This window comes from Lytechinus pictus, chromosome 10 (assembly GCF_037042905.1).
Source record: "Lytechinus pictus isolate F3 Inbred chromosome 10, Lp3.0, whole genome shotgun sequence".
NCBI classification, from domain to species: Eukaryota; Metazoa; Echinodermata; class Echinoidea; order Temnopleuroida; family Toxopneustidae; genus Lytechinus; species Lytechinus pictus.
In genome coordinates, this window is record NC_087254.1 from 30,220,208 (window position 1) to 30,247,119 (window position 26,912).

General features: G+C 36.4%; 1 protein-coding gene and 1 long non-coding RNA gene across 2 annotated transcripts; both read right to left on the bottom strand.

Moving 5' to 3' along the window:
* Nucleotides 1–14,672: 14,672 nt before the first annotated feature.
* On the bottom strand, nucleotides 14,673–17,273 carry LOC129255617 (uncharacterized). The gene is made up of 3 exons (XR_010294989.1): nucleotides 17,187–17,273; nucleotides 15,788–15,905; nucleotides 14,673–14,805 (listed from the first exon to the last, which is right to left on the bottom strand). It is a non-coding gene; the product is annotated as an uncharacterized LOC129255617 (long non-coding RNA).
* Nucleotides 17,274–20,458: 3,185 nt separating this feature from the next.
* Nucleotides 20,459–26,446, bottom strand: LOC135155868 (uncharacterized). The gene is made up of 4 exons (XM_064106163.1): nucleotides 25,264–26,446; nucleotides 23,963–24,653; nucleotides 22,443–22,775; nucleotides 20,459–22,147 (listed from the first exon to the last, which is right to left on the bottom strand). Exons 2-4 carry the CDS (start codon nucleotides 23,988–23,990, stop codon nucleotides 21,558–21,560), a joined length of 951 nt encoding a protein of 316 aa, XP_063962233.1. The 5' UTR covers nucleotides 23,991–24,653; nucleotides 25,264–26,446; the 3' UTR covers nucleotides 20,459–21,557.
* Between the last annotated feature and the right edge of the window lie 466 nt (nucleotides 26,447–26,912).

Below are 26,912 nucleotides of genomic sequence, written 5' to 3' on the forward strand. Positions count from 1 at the left end.
TCACCGATCCCTGTTCCAGTAACAAACTCATTGTCTTCAAGCTGTCATTTCACCTCGTATTTACATTCAACGTCTCATAATGACAATTTTATAGCAAACATTTGTTTCTTCTTTTGGTTTGTTTTATTCTAAAAACGTGAACAAGTATTTCACAAACTGGCCACAATTCAACATGTGGCTATACACAAATCTGGTTTTGTTCAGCAGTTCCTCAATCTCAAGTAGCAAAAACATAACAAGGCAAGTGCCAAAATGTGTCTCGCCCTCAAACGTGCCACAACACTTTTAGAAACTAACTTTGATTGTTATAAAAAGTGGAATCAAGGCAAAGTGTATATGAGCCACAATAGCGACTTGCTATCGAAATGAGCCATAATTGAAACATGCCCTAAAGAACTTGACATTGGCCCCTAAAAAGTTTGTTGACCCCTGTCTGCAACCTTTGACCTTGTGGTGACCTTCAACTCCCTAAGAGACATCTACCACCTAAGTTTTGTTGCAAGCGGACATGTAGATCAAAAGTTATGAGCCATAATCGAAACGCGCCCTAAAAACATAATATTGGCCCCTAAAAGTTTGTTGACCCCTGTCTGTGAACTCTGACCTTGTGGTGACCTTCAACTCCCTAAGATACATCTACCACCTAAGTTTGGTAGATCAAAAGTTATGAGCCATAATCGAAACATGCCCTAAAAACTTAACGCTGGCCCCTAAAAGTTTGTTGACCCTGTCTGTGACCTTTGACCTTGAGGTGACCCTGCTGTTTGGTAAAATGTGTAACTTTGCATAACCACTCTACCCTCCAAGTTTGATTGAAATTGAAGGCCTGAGGACAGAGTTATTCAAGTTTTTGTAGCGTTACGGACGGACGACGGACGGACGGATGGACGGACAGACGCCACAGGCGATCCCTTAGTCTCCCCTCACCTTCGGTGAGCTCGACAAAAATTGCCAACACTTAAAAAAAAATAATAATCTGGCAACTGATTTACCAATGACTAACATCTTTCACACACTGTTACTATCTGCAAGTTAAGAAATAAATGTCACGAATGAGTATGCCTGTTTGCTCTGAAGTCTTCGTAATTTAACTTAATTACATTGTTAAATTTTCACCTTTCATTTACTCTGAAAATGACATGAATCAGTAATCAATCATTAAATTGTCAAATTTAAAGACTAAGTGCTACTCAAATAGCTATGTCTAAAATGAAAACAATCTCACATTTCGGCAAACCTTGTTATAAAAATATATATTGGGAACAATAGCACTGTTGTTTTGATAAAGTACTTCCACCGAAAAGTATAATTAAAAGCACTGAATATGTGCAGGAACACAAAAACAGATTATCTAATCATCATATCAGTACATCTACATTTTCAATACAAAATTTTGTTATAATACTAATTCCTTGAATCGATTCAGTGTAGGTCTGTACTGTATAAGGCTTTAGATTTTATTCTATGCCATGTGAGAATCGATCTTATGATACAGAAAAACATGTCAGTATAATACTCAATCTAGAATTAAAGCAAAGTAATCCCCTGAACTCTGGAGGTGTACACGATAGACAGCAGCAAATCTCCTATGATATATGTGAATTGCCAAACATTTTAGAAAAGTAATCTTTTGGCCTTAAGTGTAAGCATGTATAGTCAATGTCTCTAAAAGGCTATAATGGGTTGGTTGGTCACAAACAGTATGCTTGGCAAATCACTCAAATAGACTACAATCATTTTGGCTTCACAAACTGTACTGTACTGTATAAGGCTTTAGATTTTGACCTGTGCCATGTGAGAATCGATCTGACTTAATTATGATACAGAAAAACATGTCAGTGTAACACTCAATCTAGAATTAAAGCAAAATAATTCCCTGAACTCTGGAGGTGTACAAGGTAGACAGCAGCAAATCTCCTATAATATAAACATTTCAGAAGAGTAACTTTTATGGCCTAAAATGAAAGTTTAAACCCCATATATTTATAGTGGTTCCCAAGATATCACAATAACATGCAAGGCTAAAACCTATAACTTTTACCTCTGTGACCTTTGAACCCAAAATCTAATCAGAAAGCTTAACTATTATTAATCTACAATAGCAAATTAGATGAAATGAAATCTATCAAAAAGGAAATTATTTTGCTTTAATATATGGTACCAAATGCACATATCCTTTGCGTTTTCCATGCTTGTACCATCTAATTTAAATGCCACTGCAAACCTTAGGACTGCATAGTCTACCACTGAATTTAAGATAAAATTGTGATAGGGTTGGATATCAATTTTCAGAATGTAACTTCCTCCTGATTGAGGTCTCGATTTGTCATATCAATAGTAATACATGTATAAAACTTGCAGGGAAGTCCCGGCTGTGAATCGTAGTGACGTAACACCAGTCCCATGACTGGTAGCTGATTTTGCTTTTTCTATGACTGAATTTTGCTTAAGAATCACGCATTTTCGATATTGATATGTCAATTCAGGACCTTAATTAGTTGGATATAATTTACATATTATAAACTCCTATATCTATTGCTATTGAATTTTTTTTTCAAATTCCAGTCTTAGACAAGGCGTACGGTTTGCGGTGGCCTTATCAAGTGCCAAACTGGCCTTTAAAAAAAACTTTTGAAATCACTTTGAGCGGCCGGTTGTCCCCCTTACACTCAAGTATGGATTGACGCCCATGTTTGAAACTGATCGCAAATGAAAGTTGAGACACTGTATGTTGTTATAGAGCAAATATCATGATTTTCCAAGAACCATGCACATTTGTCGACATTCTGTTGCTGTGGCAACACTGCAATTTTCTTAATGATTGCCCATTACCTAGCAAAATTGTAGATTTTCCCCCAGTTTTTTTCCACGAACTGTGAAGCTGACACCCCTAGGCAAGCAATGGAACAGTCCAATGGGCTAGCATGAGTAATCAGCTGGCATGGTGAAAGCCAGCTCAGCACTGCATGTGTTAAATACATATGAGAATTTCTTTTTGCACTGTGCAGCTGTGTACTAGGTATGCGAGTTGCATGCACATCCATTTTTTAACTCTGAGCAATAATTCAACTTTTTATGCACCATGGGAAAGAAAGGAAATCATTACAAGTGTAAAAATAGAAAGCTTCATGGAAACGGGCATATACAAAAGCTAAATAAGTTGGGAATCAACATGACAATGTCAACAATGATTTTGATACACAAACTTTAACGAGTGGGAGTGTGACCAAAGGCAAATTTCTTTGAAATGCTTATTAATATGCAAATTTGTCACATGATGTCATCACGATGCTGTACATTTGCATCAAGTCCTGCAATAAACGTTACATAACATTTAAATATCATGACAGCTAAAGTCTGATTTTTACTGAATTTATTTTGTCACTCATTTTGGCCGTGTCTTAAAAGACACACTGTAGAACCACTGTGACCTTCCCAGTAAATTCAAGGTCATAAAAAAGACACATGATGCCCTCGATCTTCTCACCAACAAGGAAGTGCGATCCATTATCAGTTTCATGATGACATTAGCGCACATTTAGATAACTTAAATGACCTTTTCTCCTTCTTATACGCTTCATTCATTAGTCTGTTCCTGATGGCGTCACATGGGTGAGGAAATGCTTCCAAGTAAAATCAAGGTCATTAAAAAAGATACACATGATGCCCTCGATCATTTCACCAAGAAGGAAGTGCGATCCATTATGAAAGTTTCATGATGACATTAGCGCACATTTAGATAACTTAAGTGACCTTTTCGCCTTCTTATACGCTTCATTCATTAGTCTGTTCTTGATGGCGTCACATGGGTGAGGAAATGCTTCCAAGTAAAATCAAGGTCATTAAAAAAGATACACATGATGCCCTCGATCATTCCACCAAGAAGGAAGTGCGATCCATTATGAAAGTTTCATGATGACATCATGCAGTGCACATTTAGATAACTTTAAGTGACCTTTTCTCCTTCTTATACGCTTCATTCATTAGTCTGTTCCTGATGGCGTCACATGGGTGAGGAAATGCTTCCAAGTAAAATCAAGGTCATTAAAAAAGATACACATGATGCCCTCGATCATTTCACCAAGAAGGAAGTGCGATCCATTATGAAAGTTTCATGATGACATCATGCAGTGCACATTTAGATAACTTTAAGTGACCTTTTCTCCTTCTTATACACTTCATTCATAAGTCTGTTCCTGATGGTGTCACATGGGTGAGGAAATGCTTCCAAGTAAAATCAAGGTCATTAAAAAAGATACACATGATGCCCTCGATCATTTCACCAAGAAGGAAGTGCAATCCATTATGAAAGTTTCATGATGACATCATGCAGTGCACATTTAGATAACTTTAAGTGACCTTTTCTCCTTCTTATACACTTCATTCATTAGTCTGTTCCTGATGGTGTCACATGGGTGAGGAAATGATGGGTTTTGTCTCAGGAATGCCAAGATCTCTTTCTTTCCTACAGACAATGAACAGAAAAGTGATATAATGCTTACTCAGCTGTATCAGGAATATTATATATGACTGCTTTTAGGAGCAAGAGGAGCTAATGCAAAATGAGTGGATGCTTTTTTTGCTTCCTTGTGTGTGAAAACTGGGCCAATAAGATTACATAACATTTTTTGCAAGTCAGTCCCAAAATTGATTGAAAAATGAAATTTCCTTCATATTTGTGAACAAACCATGTGGAAAATTATCATCCCATCAGTTACTCTAAAACATTGACCATCTTATCTTTGAGGTAATTTAGTATTGATCAAATAATTTTTTCCAAGAAAGGTTAGCTATGTTAGTTCATCTGAAGCGGGTCATCCCTCGATCTTAATTTACTTTCTTTTGTATTGCATGTTAATATCATTTATACGGTTATATAATTTCATGTTTATATCTTAATCTGTATATTTTTATGATCGTGAATAAAACCAAACCAACCCCCCCCCAAAAAAAAAAAATCAAATTCTTATGAATGCTTGGCATGATATAAAATGAGACATACAATATATGTATCATTTGAAAATGAAAATGAAAAATGATGTGACATTCAAACATGTTACCTATTATAGGAAAAACAAAGAAATAGAAAGAGAAGAGGATATAAAGAATAACAAAGAATTACATAAGAACAGAAAGAAGAATAAAGAATAGCGAAATCAAAGAAATACCTTAATGTGTACAAATTGTTTCACTTTGCCAATTTCACTAAATTCAAACGGCCTCTTATGATGATAGAGCATAAACTATTCCAAAACCAACACATTGTCCTCCTCAAAAGTACCTAAATATGTGTTTCAGTTAAAATTTAGTTATTCATTGCCCCCAGATTATATTATTTCTCCCTAAAGATGCTTTATATTTTGAAATTCCCCTTTTTAATGGAAGCTTTTTAGACAATTCATTTTTCAGTCCAGTCATTTCAACTAATTTAGTAAACAAATGTGTTTCCCATTCCCCTTGCAATAACTTCAAATACCAAGTTCATCCTTTTGTGTCTGCTATTCTACAAAGCATGTCCGCTATTCAATATTTCTCCATATAACACATTTTTCACGGAATTCTCCTTAAATACCATATTTATGCAAGTATTAATTTATCCACAAAACAAGATACATGTAATATAAATCCACTTTTCCTTCAAGTTACTTGTCTGCAATACACGAGCGAGCTAATTTGGGGGAAATAAAATAAGAATCTCTTTAATTTCTGTTGCTTCAATCTTACACAATGTGGCTTGCAAATCATCACCCCAGGACCAATGCGTATCTGCCAAATTTCATGAGTATTCATTGGAAAATCAGAAAGTAGTATGATCTACAAGATATGCAAAGAACATACTGATTGACCGCCTGCCTGAATGACCATACAGTGATCATGATATACTGTGCCCCTTCGAATTCTGTTGATGAGGTTATGAAAAAAAAGGTTTATAATTGCTTACGAGCACAAGTCTAGATACTAATGTACAAATTGTTTCACTTTGCCAATTTCACTAAATTCAAACGGCCTCTTATGATGATAGAGCATAAACTATTCCAAAACCAACACATTGTCCTCCTCAAAAGTACCTAAATATGTGTTTCAGTTAAAATTTAGTTATTCATTGCCCCCAGATTATAATATTTCTCCCTAAAGATGCTTTATGTTTTGAAATTCCCCTTTTTAATGGAAGCTGTTTAGACAATTCATTTTTCAGTCCAGTCATTTCAACTAATTTAGTAAACAAATGTGTTTCCCATTCCCCTTGCAATATCTTCAAATACCAAGTTCATCCTTTTGCGTCTCCTATTCTACAAAGCATGTCCGCTATTCAATATTTCTCCATAAAAAAACATTTTTCACGGAATTCCCCTTAAATACTATATTTATGCAAGTATTAATTTATCCACAAAACAAGATACATGTAATATAAATCCACTTTTCCTTCAAGTTACTTGTCTGCAATACACGAGCGAGCTAATTTTGGGGAAATAAAATAAGAATCTCTTTAATTTCTGTTGCTTCAATCTTACACAATGTGGCTTGCAAATCATCACCCCAGGACCAATGCGTATCTGCCAAATTTCATGATTATTCATTGGAAAATCAGAAAGTAGTATGATCTACAAGATATGCAAAGAACATACTGATTGACCGCCTGCCTGAATGACCATACAGTGATTCCAATATACTGTGCCGCTTCGAATTCTGTTGATGAGGTTATGAAAAAAAAAGGTTTATAATTGCTTACGAACACAAGTCTAGATACTAATGTACATGTGTACAAATTGTTTCACTTTGCCAATTTCACTAAATTCAAACGGCCTCTTATGATGATAGAGCATAAACTATTCTCAAACCGACACATTGTCCTCCTCAAAAGTACCTAAATATGTGTTTCAGTTAAAATTTACTTATTCATTGCCCCCAGATTATAATATTTCTCCCTAAAGATGCTTTATGTTTTGAAATTCCCCTTTTTAATGGAAGCTGTTTAGACCATTCATTTTTCAGTCCAATCATTTCAACTAATTTAGTAAACAAATGTGTTTCCCATTCCCCTTGCAATATCTTAAAATGCCAAGTTCATCCTTTTGCGTCTGCTATTCTACAAAGCATGTCCGCTATTCAATATTTCTCCATATAAAACATTTTTCACAGAATTCCCCTTAAATACTATATTTATGCAAGTATTAATTCATCCACAAAACAAGATACATGTAATATAAATCCACTTTTCCTTCAAGTTACTTGTCTGCAATACACGAGCGAGCTAATTTTGGGGAAATAAAATAAGAATCTCTTTAATTTCTGTTGCTTCAATCTTACACAATGTGGCTTGCAAATCATCACCCCAGGACCAATGCGTATCTGCCAAATTTCACGAGTATTCACTGGAAAATCAGAAAGTACTATGATCTACATGTACAAGATATGCAAAGAACAGACTGATTGACCGCCTGCCTGAATGACCATACAGTGAGTATGATATACTGTGCCCCTTCGAATTCTGTTGATGAGGTTATGAAAAAAAAGGTTTATAATTGCTTACGAACACAAGTCTAGATACTAATGTACAAATTGTTTCACTTTGCCAATTTAACTAAATTCGAACGGCCTCTTATGATGATAGAGCATAAACTATTCTCAAACCAACACATTGTCCTCCTCAAAGGTAACTAAATATGTGTTTCAGTTAAAATTTAGTTATTCATTGCCCCCAGATTATATTTCTCCCTAAAGATGCTTTATATTTTGAAATTTCCCTTTTTAATGGAAGCTGTTTAGACCATTCATTTTTCAGTCCAGTCATTTCAACTAATTTAGTAAACAAATGTGTTTCCCATTCCCCTTGCAATAACTTCAAATACCAAGTTCATCCTTTTGTGTCTGCCATTCTACAAAGCATGTCCGCTATTCAATATTTCTCCATATAACACATTTTTCACGGAATTCTCCTTAAATACCATATTTATGCAAGTATTAATTTATCCACAAAACAAGATACATGTAACATAAATCCACTTTTCCTTCAAGTTACTTGTCTGCAATACACGAGCGAGCTAATTTTGGGGAAATAAAATAAGAATCTCTTTAATTTCTGTTGCTTCAATCTTACACAATGTGGCTTGCAAATCATCACCCCAGGACCAATGCGTATCTGCCAAATTTCATGAGTATTCATTGGAAAATCAGAAAGTAGTATGATCTACAAGATATGCAAAGAACAGACTGATTGACCGCCTGCCTGAATGACCATACAGTGATCATGATATACTGTGCCCCTTCGAATTCTGTTGATGAGGTTATGAAAAAAAAGGTTTATAATTGCTTACGAGCACAAGTCTAGATACTAATGTACAAATTGTTTCACTTTGCCAATTTAACTAAATTCGAACAGCCTCTTATGATGATAGAGCATAAACTATTCTTAAACTAACACATTTTCCTCCTCAAAGGTACCTAAATATGTGTTTCAGTTAAAATTTAGTTATTCATTGCCCCCAGATTATATTTCTCCCTAAAGATGCTTTATGTTTTGAAATTTCCCTTTTTAATGGAAGCCGTTTAGACCATTCATTTTTCAGTCCAGTCATTTCAACTAATTTAGTAAACAAATGTGTTTCCCATTCCCCTGCAATATCTTCAAATACCAAGTTCATCCTTTTGTGTCTGCTATTCTACAAAGCATGTCCGCTATTCAATATTTCTCCATATAACACATTTTTCACAGAATTCCCCTTCAATACCATATTTATGCACATATTACTTTATCCAAAAAACAAGATACTGTACATGTTATATAAATCTACTTTTCCTTCAAGTTACTTGTCTGCAATACATGAGCGAGCTAATTTTGGGGAAATAAAATAAGAATCTCTTTAATTTCTGTTGCTTCAATCTTACACTATTTGGCTTGCAAATCATCACCCCAGGACCAATGCGTATCTGCCAAATTTCATGAGTATTCATAGGAAAATCAGAAAGTAGTATGATCTACAAGATATGCAAAGAACATACTGATTGACCGCCTGCCTGAATGACCACACAGTGATTCCAATATACTATGCCCCTTCGAATTCTGTTGATGAGGTTATGAAAAAAAAAATGTTTTATAATTGCTTACGAACACATGTCTAGATACTAATGTACAAATTGTTTCACTTTGCCAATTTAACTAAATTCAAACAACCTCTTATGATGATAGAGCATAAACTATTCTCAAACTAACACATTTTCCTCCTCAAAGGTACCTACACTGTAAATATGTGTTTCAGTTAAAATTTAGTTATTCATTGCCCCCAGATTATAATATTTCTCCCTAAAGATGCTTTATGTTTTGAAATTCCCCTTTTTAATGGAAGCTTTTTAGACAATTCATTTTTCAGTCCAGTCATTTCAACTAATTTAGTAAACAAATGTGTTTCCCATTCCCCTTGCAATATCTTCAAATACCAAGTTCATCCTTTTGTGTCTGCCATTCTACAAAGCATGTCCGCTATTCAATATTTCTCCATATAACACATTTTTCACAGAATTCTCCTTAAATACTATATTTATGCAAGTATTAATTTATCCACAAAACAAGATACATTTATCCAATTTTCCTTCAAGTTACTTGTCTGCAATACACGAGCGAGCTAATTTTTGGGAAATAAAATAAGAATCTCTTTAATTTCTGTTGCTTCAATCTTACACAATGTGGCTTGCAAATCATCACCCCAGGACCAATGCGTATCTGCCAAATTTCACGAGTATTCATTGGAAAATCAGAAAGTACTATGATCTACAAGATATGCAAAGAACAGATTAATTGACCGCCTGCCTAAATGACCATACAGTGATTCCAATATACTGTGCCCCTTCGAATTCTGTGGTTGAGGTTATAAAACAAAGGTTTATAATTGCTTACGAACACAAGTCTAGATACTAATGTACAAATTGTTTCCCTTTGCCAATTTCACTAAATTTAAACGGCCTCTTATGATGATAGAGCATAAACTATTCTCAAACTAACACATTTTCCTCCTCAAAGGTACCTAAATATGTGTTTCAGTTAAAGTTTAGTTATTCATTGCCCCCAGATTATAATATTTCTCCCTAAAGATGCTTTATGTTTTGAAATTCCCCCTTTTTAATGGAAGCTGTTTAGGCCATTCATTTTTCAGTCCAGTCATTTCAACTAATTTAGTAAACAAATGTGTTTCCCATTCCCCTTGCAATATCATCAAATGCGAAGTTCATCCTTTTGTGTCTGCTATTCTACAAAGCATGTCCGCTATTCAATATTTCTCCATATAACACATTTTTCACAGAATTCCCCTTCAATACCATATTTATGCACATATTACTTTATCCAAACAAGTGGAACGCCCCTGGCGGTCTCGCCTGCATCACGCAAATTTTAATGGCAGCATTTTAAACCAGTCATATACATATATATACAATGTATGTATCAAGGGGTGGGTATTAAAATGATCAGAATGTACGGAATACAGTACACTGATCTTAAAACAAGTTTCATGGAATTAGAAAAAATACTTTTGAAATGAGGTTGAAAGTTTAAAAACTTAAAGGTTAAGTTTTTGAAGATATAATTTAAGTTTATTGATCTCAAATGACCTTTGACCTTGTGACCTGCCATTCGTTCTACATGATCTTTGATACTTGATAGGCCTAGTGTACCAGTTTCATGAAAATTGAACAAACGCTTTTCAAATGAGGAAGTTTTTGAAATATAATTGGTATATTGACCTCAAATGACCTTTGACCTTGACTTTATGACCTGGAATTCGTTCCACATGATCTTTGATACTTGATAGGCCTTGTGTACCAGTTTCATGAAATTCGAGCAAACACTTTTGAAATGAGGAGGAAGTTTTTGAAATATAATTCAAGTTTATTGACCTCAAATGACCTTTGACCTTGACTTCATGACCTGAAATTTGGTCCATGTGATCTTTGACACTTTATTAGCCTTATGTACCAGTTTCATGAAAATTGAACAAACACTTCTGAAATGAGGGGACAAAATCAAAAACTTAACCTTTGGTTAAGTTTTTGCAACCTGATTTAAGTTTATTGACCTCAAATGACCTTTGACCTTGACTTCATGACCTGAAATTTGGTCCACATGATCTTTCATACTTGATAATCCTTCTGTACTAGTTTCATGAAATTTGAACAAACGCTTTTGAAATGAAGGGGAAAAATCAAAAACTTAACCTTTGGTTAAGTTTTCGCAACATAATTTAAGTTTATTGACCCCAAATGACCTTTGACCTTGATTCATGACCTGAAATTTGGTCCACATGATCTGAGATACTTGATAAGCCTTGTGTACAAGTTTCATGAAAATTGAACAAATACTTTACGAATGGGAGCATTTCTTAAAATGTTGACGCCGCCGACTCCGCCACCGCCGCCGGAATAGCGGCGCCTATATCTCGCTCTCGCTACGCAGGCGAGACAAAAACAAGATACTGTACATGTAATATAAATCTACTTTTCCTTCAAGTTACTTGTCTACAATACATCAGCGAGCTAATCTTGGGGAAATAATATAAGAATCTCTTTAATTTCTGTTGCTTCAATCTTACACTATGTGGCTTGCAAATCATCACCCCAGGACCAATGCGTATCTGCCAAATTTCATGAGTATTCATTGGAAAATCAGAAAGTAGTATGATCTACAAGATATGCAAAGAACATACTGATTGACCGCCTGCCTGAATGACCATACAGTGATTCCAATATACTATGCCCCTTCGAATTCTGTTGAGGTTATGAAAAAAAAAGTTTTATAATTGCTTACGAACACAAGTCTAGATACTAATGTACAAATTGTTTCACTTTGCCAATTTCACTAAATTCAAACGGCCTCTTATGACTCAGAAGATAGAGCATAAACTATTCTCAAACTAACACATTTTCCTCCTCAAAGGTTTTCAGTTAAAGTTTAGTTATTTTAGTTATTCATTGCCCCCATATAATAATATTTCTCCCTAAAGATGCTTTATGTTTTGAAATTCCCCTTTTTAATGGAAGCTTTTTAGACAATTCATTTTTCAGTCCAGTCATTTCAACTAATTTAGTAAACAAATGTGTTTCCCATTCCCCTTGCAATATCTTCAAATACCAAGTTCATCCTTTTGCGTCTGCTATTCTACAAAGCATGTCCCCTATTCAATATTTCTCCATATAAAACATTTTTCACAGAATTCCCCTTAAATACTATATTTATGCAAGTATTAATTTATCCACAAAACAAGATACATGTAATATAAATCCACTTTTCCTTCAAGTTACTTGTCTACAATACATCAGCGAGCTAATTTTGGGGAAATACAATAAGAATCTCTTTAATTTCTGTTGCTTCAATCTTACACAATGTGGCTTGCAAATCATCACCCCAGGACCAATGCGTATCTGCCAAATTTCATGAGTATTCATTGGAAAATCAGAAAGTACTATGATCTACAAGATATGCAAAGAACAGACTGATTGACCGCCTGCCTGAATGACCATACAGTGATTCCAATATACTACATGTATGCCCCTTCGAATTCTGTTGATGAGGTTATGAAAAAAAAAGTTTTATAATTGCTTACGAACACAAGTCTAGATACTAATGTACAAATTGTTTCCCTTTGCCAATTTCACTAAATTCAAACGGCCTCTTATGACTCAGAAGATAGAGCATAAACTATTCTCAAACTAACACATTTTCCTCCTCAAAGGTTTTCAGTTAAAGTTTAGTTATTTTAGTTATTCATTGCCCCCATATAATAATATTTCTCCCTAAAGATTCTTTATGTTTTGAAATTCCCCCTTTTTAATGGAAGCTGTTTAGAAAATTCATTTTTCAGTCCAGTCATTTCAACTAATTTAGTAAACAAATGTGTTTCCCATTCCCCTGCAATATCATCAAATGCCAAGTTCATCCTTTTGTGTCTGCTATTCTACAAAGCATGTCCGCTATTCAATATTTCTCCATATAACACATTTTTCACAGAATTCCCCTTCAATACCATATTTATGCAAGTATTACTTTATCCACAAAACAAGATACACGTAATATAAATCCACTTTTCCCTCAAGTTACTTGTCTACAATACATCAACGAGCTAATTTTGGGGATATAAAATAAGAATCTCTTTAATTTCTGTTGCTTCAATCTTACACAATGTTGCTTGCAAATCATCACCCCAGGACCAATGCGTATCTGCCAAATTTCATAAGTATTCATTGGAAAATCAGAAAGTAGTATGATCTACAAGATATGCAAAGAACATACTGATTGACCGCCTGCCTGAATGACCATACAGTGATTCCAATATACTGTGCCGCTTCGAATTCTGTTGATGAGGTTATGAAAAAAAAAAGGTTTATAATTGCTTACGAACACAAGTCTAGATACTAATGTACATGTGTACAAATTGTTTCACTTTGCCAATTTCACTAAATTCAAACAGCCTCTTATGAGAATAGAGCATAAACTATTCTCAAACCAACACATTTTCCTCCTCAAAGGTACCTCAATACATATATGTGTTTCAGTTAAAATTTACTTATTCATTGCCCCCAGATTATAATATTTCTCCCTAAAGATGCTTTATGTTTTGAAATTCCCCTTTTTAATGGAAGCTGTTTAGACCATTCATTTTTCAGTCCAATCATTTCAACTAATTTAGTAAACAAATGTGTTTTCCATTCCCCTTGCAATATCTTAAAATGCCAAGTTCATCCTTTTGCGTCTGCTATTCTACAAAGCATGTCCGCTATTCAATATTTCTCCATATAAAACATTTTTCACAGAATTCCCCTTAAATACTATATTTATGCAAGTATTAATTCATCCACAAAACAAGATACATGTAATATAAATCCACTTTTCCTTCAAGTTACTTGTCTGCAATACACGAGCGAGCTAATTTTGGGGAAATAAAATAAGAATCTCTTTAATTTCTGTTGCTTCAATCTTACACAATGTGGCTTGCAAATCATCACCCCAGGACCAATGCGTATCTGCCAAATTTCACGAGTATTCATTGGAAAATCAGAAAGTACTATGATCTACAAGATATGCAAAGAACAGACTGATTGACTGCCTGCCTGAATGACCATACATTGATCATGATATACTGTGCCCCTTCGAATTCTGTTGATGAGGTTATGAAAAAAAAAGGTTTATAATTGCTTACGAACACAAGTCTAGATACTAATGTACAAATTGTTTCACTTTGCCAATTTCACTAAATTCAAACGGCCTCTTATGATGATAGAGCATAAACTATTTTCAAACTAACACATTTTCCTCCTCAAAGGTACCTAAATATGTGTTTCAGTTAAAGTTTAGTTATTCATTGCCCCCATATAATAATATTTCTCCCTAAAGATGCTTTATGTTTTGAAATTCCCCCTTTTTAATGGAAGCTGTTCAGGCCATTCATTTTTCAGTCCAGTCATTTCAACTAATTTAGTATTAAACAAATGTGTTTCCCATTCCCCTTACAATGTAGATGGCCAGTACAGTGGTACCTCTGAAACACAACCTTAATACATGCTGCCATACTATGAGTATGATGTATTTAAACTAACATAACATTATGAAAAATAATTATAATGTACTGAAATAAAGTCAAATAAGTCGTTTATACCAGTGCATATTTTTAAATTGAACTTACTTATAGTCAGCCCCCTGATGCTTGAAATGAAAGGTGTATTCTTCGTTTTCAGTGTCCTCAGATGCTACACTTAGCACACCCCTATATTCTAGGAGAAAGCTGTCCTTCTCAAACTGCCTTGTTGTGTAAAGTCCATAGCCTACAGTACAATTACAAAAGAAAAAATATTACCCATCCAGTTCAAAGGAGTATGCATAGCCAAAATGCAAGAGCAGAGCTCCTACAAAAAGTACCGGTATTGGTAAGGGTTGTGAAATTCTCTGAAAACCACTTACATGCATGTAAATCACTTTCCAAAAGTAAAACATGCCTATTCACATTTTCTCAAAGAAAGTTGGAAAGAGAAAATTTTTTTTTACTGATAAAAAACATGGTAAAGTTATTAAATGAATTACAATTACCCGATCGTAATTTACCTAGCCTTCCCCAATATGAGCCTTCATTCCATCACCCAATTAAGGTACAATTTAACAGCATTCTCATTTAAAATATAACAGATTTTATATCCCAGTTACATTTGATAAATAGTGCAAAAACCTTAAAGTTTGCATAAAAATTGCCTTATAAATAGGCCCAATACAAGGGTAATTTCTCTCACTCCTGCCCACTGCTTACTATAGAGTTCCCCATAAAACCTTTCGGTTAACTCCTGTTACATCATTTAACTATCATATATTAACATATTTTCTAAAGAATCTTTTGTGTTCTGAGCCATATTTTACCTATTCATCTAGATAAATATGAAATTTCCTTGCGTCTTAAGAAATCTTCCTTTGTAATTGTATACAATGCTTTTAGAGTGTCACATTATTATATCTCAAGGCATTTTCTATGTCCAACACACCCACCCATTCCCTTCAAATTTACCAACTTGTTGGTGTCACCATTCTTTCTTCATGTATCCAATCTGAAAAGTACTAGATTTCAACCAGTATCTGTAACATAATTTCTTTTTCATTTGCACTTCATGTGTCTGATGGAGAATTTGAGTATTTAAGGAGAAATTCAAAAGGTTGCGAAGATACATGTACATCCTTTCCTCGGTACACAGGACATGAATACATCAATCATGTCCTGTGTACGTCAGTCCATGCATAGATATAAACTTTAGTTTGACCCACCTATAGATTTATTGATGAACTTTATTTCAAATCCTTCCTGGTCAGATCCAATTCCACACCATTTGTTGGCCTCCTCTCTTGGGGAAACACGGGGTCTTCTGCTCCGACTCATGGTGACCTGATATGACAAATATTTTTCAGCTTGTGTACCACATGTAACATCATACGATGTCTTTGCTTAGCATTGATATTAAAAGAAATTTCAGTCTTTAGAGTGAAAATTATATTCAAATAAGACATAATTGGCTAATTTACTTCAAAGAACTGCAGAAGGTTTACAAAAAAGCATAGTTACTGAGTGAGGGTGCCGGACTGCAAGTGTTCATCAGGTACTAAGCATTTATCACCCTACACTTCCAACATCTGATAACCTGGCATGTGTGTAAGAGCCACTGGCGTAAATCCCGGGGGGATGGGGGTGATATATCCCCCCCCCCCACTTTTTTGAGGAGGGGATGGTGTGTACAAATATCCCCCCACCTTTTCACACAAAAATGATATTTTAATTTACCAGTTAGTTATGTTTTTGATAATTTGTCATAAATGACCATTATATTTTAGAATTTCTATCTGAAAATGCGATTAAAACCAGTAAAGTGGTCATTTTTTACTTGCTCGCTCACGAAATAAGTAAAACAATGAGCGTAAACTGGTCTTTTTTGGCTCGCTCGCTTCGCTCGCTCGCAAAATAAGTTAGGAAATGTGCGAAAACTGGTAATTTCTAGCTCGGTCGCTTCGCTCGCTCGCAAAATAATAAAATGTGCGTTAGGGCCCTAGGGGGTCATCAAAAATGTTGATCATCCCCCCCACTCCCCAAAGTGGATTTACGCCGGTGGTAAGAGCCCCCCGCCCCACTATTCGTAGCGGGGCCAAGCTGTTCACGGGTACAGACTCCGGTGTCCCCGACCCCCCCCCCCCCGGTGGCGTCAAACAGATAACGTTTAACGTTAAATAGCATCATCATGAAATCTGTCAGTGTCACAGGTCCATGTCATGATTCACTGCCGTTTATTTCGTCAGTCCAGCTGCCTGGCCTGGGCCTGGCCTGTTTCTCAAAACCATCATACGTCAACTTCTTGACTAGTCTAGACCTAATAATCTTTTATCTGACTTAGCCAAGAAGTCTACTTATCGAGAAACAGGCCCCTGCCTGGGGACAACATTCCTACTTTCAAAGCCTAACTTACTAACGTTACTCACATCTAAGTTAGATATGACAATACACATTACAAGTTGCATTACAACTGCTACAGACATAGCCAATAGTACAATGCGAGCACATACGAACAAACAACAGTTAACGTTAGACGATTTCACGATTTATAATGGCCGATAACAGAAGACAGGCCTAACGTTAAATCTAATTCATACAGTTTAACATGGGGACAAAACTACTTACCATCGTATCACTCTCACAACCTTGAAACAGCCACCATTTTATGGAACTTCAGATCGAACTTCCAGACCACAGAACGTTACTCCAGGCTAGGCGCTAGCCAGATCCACGCCGCGGGGTTGTTGCTTGCAGCGCGCGCGCGCGCTTCTCATGCACGTATTATTACGTACTGGCTTCTATCCGAGCGTACGCACGGGGGGATACCCACATTTTAAGCGATTTGGTTTTGAGGGGGTGTTTTTTATATATTTCTTCCTAAGCAAAAACTAGATGATATTTATAATTCATATTAGCACAAAATATGTCTTTTACTCCGGAGTTCTTTATGGTAGTGAGATAATAAAAACATATATATACTTTATTGAAGATAAAGGAGAAATACCTACATTCCCCCAGGAGCCGTTTTTCCATACACCCGAATATACACACCGAAATTTTGCATCGCTGTTGATCCCCCCTAAATTAGACAAATGGACCAGTCCTCAGTCTACACGTACTACGACCTCTGTACTCCACTTTGGAACAGTCTGAAGCGTGCAGGACAATGGCAAGGCAATGAAAAACACTGTCAAACCCTTACGGGGAACTGAAAAATTCCCCTTTGGAACGAATTCCCCTAAAGATACCTCTTTTTCAGACGTATATTCCCCCTATGGTCCAAATTAACGTAATATATATATACATATATACACATATATAATAACTGATGATGGATGTTGTGACTGTTGTTGGTCACAACAAGAATTTCCGGAAGTTATAGAGATCACTTTTTCTTAGGACCAATTATCTAAGGATAGGTCTGTTGAGATTTTTTTTTACCTAGTCATGGAGGTATTTACATGTACTACAGAATTTCAGAGTTCTTAAAGGGGAATCCAACCCAAATAAAAACTTGTTTTTATAAGGAAAAGAAAAATCAGACAAGTTGATAGGTGAAAGTTTGAACAATATTGGACAAACAACAAGAAAGTTATGAATTTTTAAAAGTTGTAAATATTGGTAATCACTATACCCTTGGAGACTTCAAATTGGCCGCATATGGGATGTCATAGTGATGTAAGGCACGGACTACTCTTCCTTGTACTCCGATACATATTATGGCTAAAATGTCATTTTTCCCAAAAGTTTCAAATTTAAAATTATATTTTTCTTTCATGAGGACATAACAATATACTACCTGGGATATATTTAGATTACTACCCCAGGGGAATGGGTACTTAAGAGAAAACCACAAATCCCTGTTAATAAAGTACATGGCCTATGGGAAAGTTGTCCTTGCCCCTTGTCATAATTTACTTACCCAGTTGCCAATTTGAAATCTACATAGTAACAGTGATCTCAATTTTAAAGCAGCTATAACTTTCTCATTGCTTATCCGATTTCTTTCAAACTTTCACCATTCTGTTTAATTTGATTTTCTCCTTCCCAACACAACAAATTAATGGCCAAGGCTGGATTCCCCTTTAAGGGCTTCTATTCAGCTGATACTGTGCCAATCTTGAGGTCGTAAATACCTGTTTCATCTGCAGAAGTTGAAGAAAAGGAAGGATCTATATCCATTGCGGCTGCCTCTGCCCCAACATTGACAGAATCGTCCTGTGGAACATCTAAATGCAAGCAAATCTTTAAGTTAGCATTATGCAAAAAGTAATACTTCCTTATGTGTGTGTTTTGGGGTTTTTTTTTTTGCTACTTGCATTCTGAGAGAAGTGAAGAAAAAACTACTTAAATATTGAAAGCAGTAAGTAATTTTTTTTCTTCCATTTCAAATTTCAATAACTTTCCTATAATTAGTTTCATCATTGTCATGTTTTATTTGTTTCAACGTTTTTCAGAACTAGATAATCATAGGCAATTCATTGGTACCAAAATCATCCTGAGAGACAACTTACCTTCATTCGTAAATGATTGAAACTAGTTAACAGAGATATTACACACTTAATTCCTTTTCCGGGGAATCGTTATCATTTCTTTGATAATTCAACAACATTGAAACTTAATATATTGCAATATAAGTACATTATGTAAAGATTTCCCAGTGATAAAATACAAGAATCTTTTGGAATTTTATTTCCAACTATTCCTTATATAAATTATGCATTTTGGTGTAAATATGTTCATTTAGGGCCCCATGGAAGGCCACTATTTATTGGTGAATGGGCTACCCTGAGAAAAGATTAGAAATGAATAAATAAAAAACATACAACACATAACAAGTTGAGTTAGTTGACTACATGTAAGCATGTAAGTTTAAGGTTGAAAGAGCCCTGTTACTATACCTGTTTCATCGACAGAGGATAGAGAATCCTTCTTCAGTACAGCTGGTTCTGGTTCACAATCTGACCCAGCCTCCAGAGGACCGTCCAATGGAACATCTGAGAAGAAAAGTAGCAATTCCTTAAAAGTGTACACAGTGAATGGATAAATGAGTACACATGTCCAGTGACATATATATACATTTGTAAAAAGACTATACAGTGGTTGTAAGTGAACACATGAGCAAATCACACCATTTCTTTTTTTTTCTACATCACTGTTGTCACTTGATCTAATTTGTGAAGAAAAATGTTGTGTTGTTCCTTTCTCCTGTATGAGCTTTCATTCAGAAAGTATATTTGAAATGTAAACAATTATATACCTGAATGCAAACATACCCGATGAAAAGCCTCAGCAATAGAATTCATATTTCCCCTTTGATGGGATAACTGAGACAAAAACACTTTTTTTCCCCTTCTGACTCTAAGCAGGAGTTCACAATCTCACCTTCGTGTTCTACGCTAAGTTGATCCAGGGTCCGTCCAGCAAGGTGTGATGTAGTACCCTTATCCATGTTGAGCAGTATTTTGGACACCTTGGCTAACTGCACTGTTTCTTCAGGAAGTCTGTAAAACTGCCTGTGGACGCGGACTTCGTGTCCCATGAAGTTGGCCAGGATATTGAGCTCATTGTCACGAAGATTGATGATCTGAGACACTGTTCCAATGTGCTTTCTAAGCCTAGTAGACCTCAGAAGTTGTGGTTTTGTTGCTCCGCATCTGTTTGCATATTCTTGCAGCGTGTCAGACCCTCTTATGTGGTTCTGTGAGTGAAGTAGGGCAAAAAAGAACTTGTTGTCCTCAGGAACCCCCACCTCCATTCTGTTCTTCATCAATAACTCCATGCTCTCTACCATGTCTCTTGTGAGGATAACTGGTACGGTGCGTCTTCTTTTTCCTACGATTTCCATTCTTGTCATACTTTTGCAAAGTGTTTTTTCCCACTCAGAGAGTCCATCAATAACAGAAGACTGTCCATTCTGGCGGTTCTCAAAATCTTTGACTTTGAGTTTAGAGACCTCACCTGACCTCTTGCGATTGAACAATAAGATCGAAGTAAGCGTAGCCTCACTTAGACTTCTCCACACCTCAGGTTTTGGATCACCTTGGCTTAGGGCCTGTACACCAGCCTTTATCTCATGCTTCAAACACTTTGCCAGTTTGGCAATATCACTTGTGACAGGAATGTACTGAGGATTATTGCGCTTATGCTCAGTAAGTGTGCGCAATGCATTTTATGACACTGTTCTTGACCACTGCATGTTGTACAGTTTGATAAATCGCTGACACTTATTTTCTAAAGCATCATCTACCATAGGACCATCACTGAGGGCTTGACTCAATAACACTTCTGCAGCTGCTTTTAGTGAGTGGCCCAGTTTGAGGGCTAAGGATGGAGTTGCGTAGAGATTTGTTTCTTCATCAAAGCCCGCTGTCTTTCTAGTGGCTTTTAATACATTATTAAACCTCGATGGGTTGATGAGGTCAGTCAAAGCAACATTCGGTTGTTCAGTTATTTCTCTGTATGTGATGCATAAGCGCCCAAGTTCTCGTAGTTTGTTGCGTATGTGAGCAAAATTATCAGCATCATGACCGTGTGAAAGGGCTAATCCATCAGCTAATTGCTTCATCAACTTGTCTCCTTTTATGAAACGAGCAACCCCATCATCATCATTGCGAAGTCCTGCAAGAATTTCCTGAGCTTTCTTCGATGTACCTGGTATCGGCAATAGCAATCTGCTATCCTTTACAAACTGTCTCCTTTCCTTCTGTTTTTGCTCTCCATTGCTTTCTCTGAAAGGACAATTGTGTTTCCAGAGATCAGTCTTTACAAAATAGCCGTAACAGTCAACACAGGGCAGATACTTTGTGTAATCTGCATCGTAGTCTGGTCTATACACTGGAATGATCGTTCCTTCTCCTTCTTTGATAACGTTGGCATTGTGCAAGTGGTTTCCGAGGTTCCTCATTCTCGTCAGTCTTTTTGCTTTAAGATCTTTGTCCGTAATTGTGAGCCACTGTATGATATCTGGTTCGTTCTGGTGAGCTTTGAATTCTCTTAGGTGTCTTGGTAGCTTCTTCTGATATGATCGACAAAATGGGCAGTATGCCCCTTTGTCCCAGTGTCTCTTTGCTGGTTGTAAGTTTGTAATACTTTGATCTTTCCAGGAGAACTATGAGGTAAGTGTGCTTCAGAGCGGACATGAGATGTATCAGGATTTCTCTGCAATACATTGCTTTCTGCAGTATGTAATGGCGATTCAGAACTGACCTGGGAGGCTTCGGGATACAACACAGTAACTTTTGGTCTTTTAAATGGAATGACATAAGACCTTTCAGAAGAATTACCATCAGAGGAGTCAGATTCGTCAACTACAAAGTCAGGATCTAATGCATGATTTGAATCATCACGGTCTGATTCATGCCCAGAATCTTCCAAATCAGATGCATATTCAGAGATTTCAGAATCTGAAGCACATGGATCGCTTTCAACTTCTGAGACCTGTTGAACACCCCCAGCATCTGATGCCTGCTGAACACCTTCAGCATCTGACGCTTGTTGGACATCTCCCACATCTGACGCAAGTTGAACACCTCCAGCATCTGATGCCTGTTGGACACCTCTAACATCTGGCGCCTGATTAACACCTCCAGCAATCTAATGCAAGTTGGACGCTTCCAGCATCTGGTGCCTGTTGAACAATTCCGGGATCTGATGCCTTCTGGACACCACCAGCATCTGACGCCTGTTGGACATCGGTATATGATGCCAGTTCAACACCTCCAGCATTTGATGCCTGTTGGACACCTCCAACTTCAGACACCTGTTGAACAATTTCAGCATCTGATGCCTGATAAATACATCCAGCATCTGAGACCTGCTGAACAACTCCAGCATCTGACGCCTGTTGAACATCTCCACTATCTGACGCCTGATTAACACCTCTAGCATCTGATGCAAGTTGGACGCTTCCAGAATCTGGTGCCTGTTGAACAATTCTGGGATCTGACGCCTGCTGGACACCACCAGCATCTGATGCCTGTTGGACACCTGTAGCATATGATGCCAGTTCAACACTTCCAGCATTTGATGCCTGTTGGACACCTGTAGCATTTGATGCCAGTTCCACACTTCCAGCATTTGATGCCTGTTGGACATCTCCAGCATCAGACACCTGTTGAACAATTCCAGCATCTGACGCCTGTTGGACACCTCCAAAATCTGGCACCAACTGAATACCTCTAACTTCTGATGCCTGTTGAACACCTCCAGTATCTGATGCTCTTCGATCACCTCCAGCATTCAGTGTGTGTTGATCATATGTCTTTTTTTTGGTCCTCCATGGCAAACCTGGAGCATTATAGTCATAACGCAGTTCTTCCCCTTTTTTAATGTCTCTCAGAGCAAAGATCCCTAGATGTACTGAATCATTAATTTCTATTTTTCTGATTCTACAGTTGCAGCTCCTCCTTGATGGCCGAGAATCATTTGCATATCTCGCAAGAGACTGTGGGTAGTTGGTGGCATCTATGCTGAAATAAAAAAAAGAGGGGGGGGGGCAAAAGAATAGATTTATAAAAGTAAATAAACAATAACACTGTGTTCCCTTTTTACAAAGTAAAATTAGCAAGTGAAAACATACATCTGTGTTTTATATGGTTACACATTTAACTTCCAGTCTTCACATAGAGAAAACTCCTTTACAGTTAATATGACAAAGGTATTCTTTTTTACACTTCATAACAGATTAAGTGTAACATGCTCCATGTCTTAAATTCATCTCAACAGTAAAATTTGCAGGGTTCATTCATTTCCCTCAGAATGTTATCAAAGCATGTCACTATTGTACCAAACTCTGATGAAAAATGGTTAATTCCATGAACAACTGTGAAAAACAGGAGGACTGATATAAAAGAGGAATGATAAACAAACATTATGCCTCCAGCAAACTTTGTGAATATAAATCAAGCTTCTCAAATATAGCTCCTTCGTAATTATTTCCAGGTTTGTCTAGTTTACGCTAGTCTGAAAAGTACCACATACTGCAGGCATTAATTTTGCTGGAAATTATTCCCTGTACTGCACTATAGCGATAATCAAGAGATTTTTTCTTACCACATTGTTCTCCCTTTCCACTGAAAGAAGTACTGGTAATGGTGCCGCAAACTAATATAATCCCTTTCTAAGGCCTCTTCTTCTGTCAAAAGTTCACCCTTGTACTCAAGGAGGAACTCTCCCTTCATAAACTCCTTTGTTGAAAACAGCCCATCCCCTATAAAGAAGGAAAATGAGAAATAGAGAGAGGAAAGCTTACATTTAGCCATTAATGCACATCTTTACTAGATAATAATAATAATTAACGGTCCACTGTTTGTTAATGTTACAAGCAGTTCCAACACCAATCTGACACACATTACAAACATACAACAGAGGACGGTCCACTGTTTGATTGTTAATGTTACAAGCAGTTCCAACACCAATCTGACACATATTACAAACAAACAACAGAGGACGGTTCACTGTTTGATTGTTAATGTTACAAGCAGTTCCAACACCAATCTGACACACTTTAAAAACATACAACAGAGGACGGTCCACTGTTGGATTGTTAATGTTACCTTCAAGTTCCCATATCAATCTGACACACTATAAAAACATACAACAGAGGACGGTCCACTGTTGGATTGTTAATGTTACAAGCAGTTCCAACACCAATCTGACGCACTTTAAAAACATACAACAGAGGACGGTCCACTGTTGGATTGTTAATGATACCTTCAAGTTCCCATATCAATCTGACACACTTTAAAAACATACAACAGAGGACGGTCCACTGTTGGATTGTTAATGTTACAAGCAGTTCCAACACCAATCTGACACACATTACAAACATACAACAGAGGACGGTCCACTGTTTGATTGTTAATGTTACAAGCAGTTCCAACACCAATCTGACACACATTACAAACATACAACAGAAGACAGTCCACAGTTTGATTGTTAATGTTACCTTCAAGTTCTCATATCAATCTGACACATATTACAAACAAACAACAGAGGATGGTCCACTGTTTGATTGTTAATGTTACAAGCAGTTCCAACACCAATCTGACACACTTTAAAAACATACAATAGAGGACGGTCCACTGTTGGCTTGTTAAAGGACAAGTCCACCCCAACAAAAAGTTCATTGGAATAAAAAGAGAAAAATCCAACAAGCACAACACTGAAAATTACATCAAAATCGGATGTAAAATAAGAAAGTTATGACATTTTAAAGTTTCGCTTAATTTCACAAAACAGTTATATGCACATCTTGGTTGGTATGCAAATGAGGAGACTGATGATGTCATCCACTCACTATTTCTTTTGTATTTTATCATATGAAATGTGAAATATTCTAATTTTCTCCTCATTGCCGAGTGAAACAGTGATCAATTCCTCCCTGAACATGTGATATTAGCATTGCTTTATACTATAATGATTCAGTCAAGTCGGTCCCTATGGTCATATCTTTAAAAACTGAAATATTGTATAATTCAAACAATAAAAAACAAAAGAAATAGTGAGTGATGGACATCATCGACTGACTCATTTGCATGTCACTGAGTTGTGCATATCACTGTTGTGTGAAAAATAAGGGAAACTTTAAAATGCTATAACTTTCTTATTTTACATCCGATTTTGATGAAATTTTCAGTGTTTTACCAGTTTGATTTTTCTCTATTTATTCAAATCAACATTTTGCTGGGGTGGACTTGACCTTTAATGTTACAAGCAGTTCCAACATCAATCTGACACACTTTAAAAACATACAACAGAGGACGGTCCACTGTTGGATTGTTAATGTTACAAGCAGTTCCAACACCAATCTGGCACACATTACAAACATACAACAGAGGACAGTCCACTGTTTGATTGTTAATGTTACCTTCAAGTTCCCATATCAATCTGACACACTTTAAAAACATACAACAGAGGACGGTCCACTGTTGGATTGTTAATGTTACAAGCAGTTCCAACACCAATCTGACACACATTACAAACATACAACAGAGGACGGTCCACTGTTTGATTGTTAATGTTACAAGCAGTTCCAACACCAATCTGACACACATTACAAACATACAACAGAAGACAGTCCACAGTTTGGTTGTTAATATCACCTTCAAGTTCCCATATCAATCTGACACACTTTAAAATCATACAACAGAGGATGGTCCACTGTTGGATTGTTAATGTTACAAACAGTTCCAACACCAACCTGACACACATTACAAACATACAACAGAGGACGGTTCACTGTTTGATTGTTAATGATACCTTCAAGTTCCCATATCAATCTGACACACACTACGAACATACAACAGAGGACGGTCCACTGTTTGATTGTTAATTTTACATTCAATTTCAAACATCAACCTGACACACATTACAAACATACAACAGAGGACGGTCCACTGTTTGATTGTTAATGTTACCTTCAAGTTCCCATATCAATCTGACACACTTTAAAAACATACAACAGAGGACGGTCCACTGTTGGATTGTTAATGTTACAAGCAGTTCCAACACCAATCTGACACACTTTAAAAACATACAACAAAGGACAGTCCACGGTTTAATAGTTGAGGTGTCTGTGAAAGGGGGGGGGGACGTTAACACATGATCACACAATGCAAACATACATCAGAGGACGGTCCATTATTCACTGTTTGGTACGTGATTCTGTATTATTCATGAGTTGGAATGACAGCAACATGAATGAGGTAAAAAGTCCATTAAAGACAAAACATCAATAAGTAAACACATTAATGAATATATGATGACATAATCATTGATGAATCAGGTTCTGAACATGTTTCTATATATGAAAAACTCACCTGACTAATGAAATGGGTTTCAAAACCATCCGGATCAGGTCCACCGAGGTGTTTTGCATAATTAATGTCTGGAAATCGCAAAGAAGAGAACACATACAATATGATTAATTCAATTTCCAATTATATCACAGCGAGACAAAAAAAAAAAAAGCAAAAAACAGTGCTAAAGTAACTTATCAGTTGGTGGAAACTTTTATAATTTACTCCACTGGGCCGATGGACAAAATTAATGAGACAGAAATTAGTCTAGACCATGTACATGTACTTACTACTCCGTAGGGAGTAGTAAGTGAAAAACCTAAATTTATTAAGGGAGTAGTAAGTGAAAACCCAAAATTTATTATAAAATGCCCGAAGGAGCTACCACAACGGCAGATATTTCGGTCAAGGTCTAAGTTAGATCTATACAAGCTTACGTTAGATCTACTGCAGAACATGTAACGTTAGGCCTAGATCTACTAACTTAAAAAGTGGCTACTGAGTAGCTCTGACAGTCAGGCCTATTCTACACCAAATTACGATGGAAGTT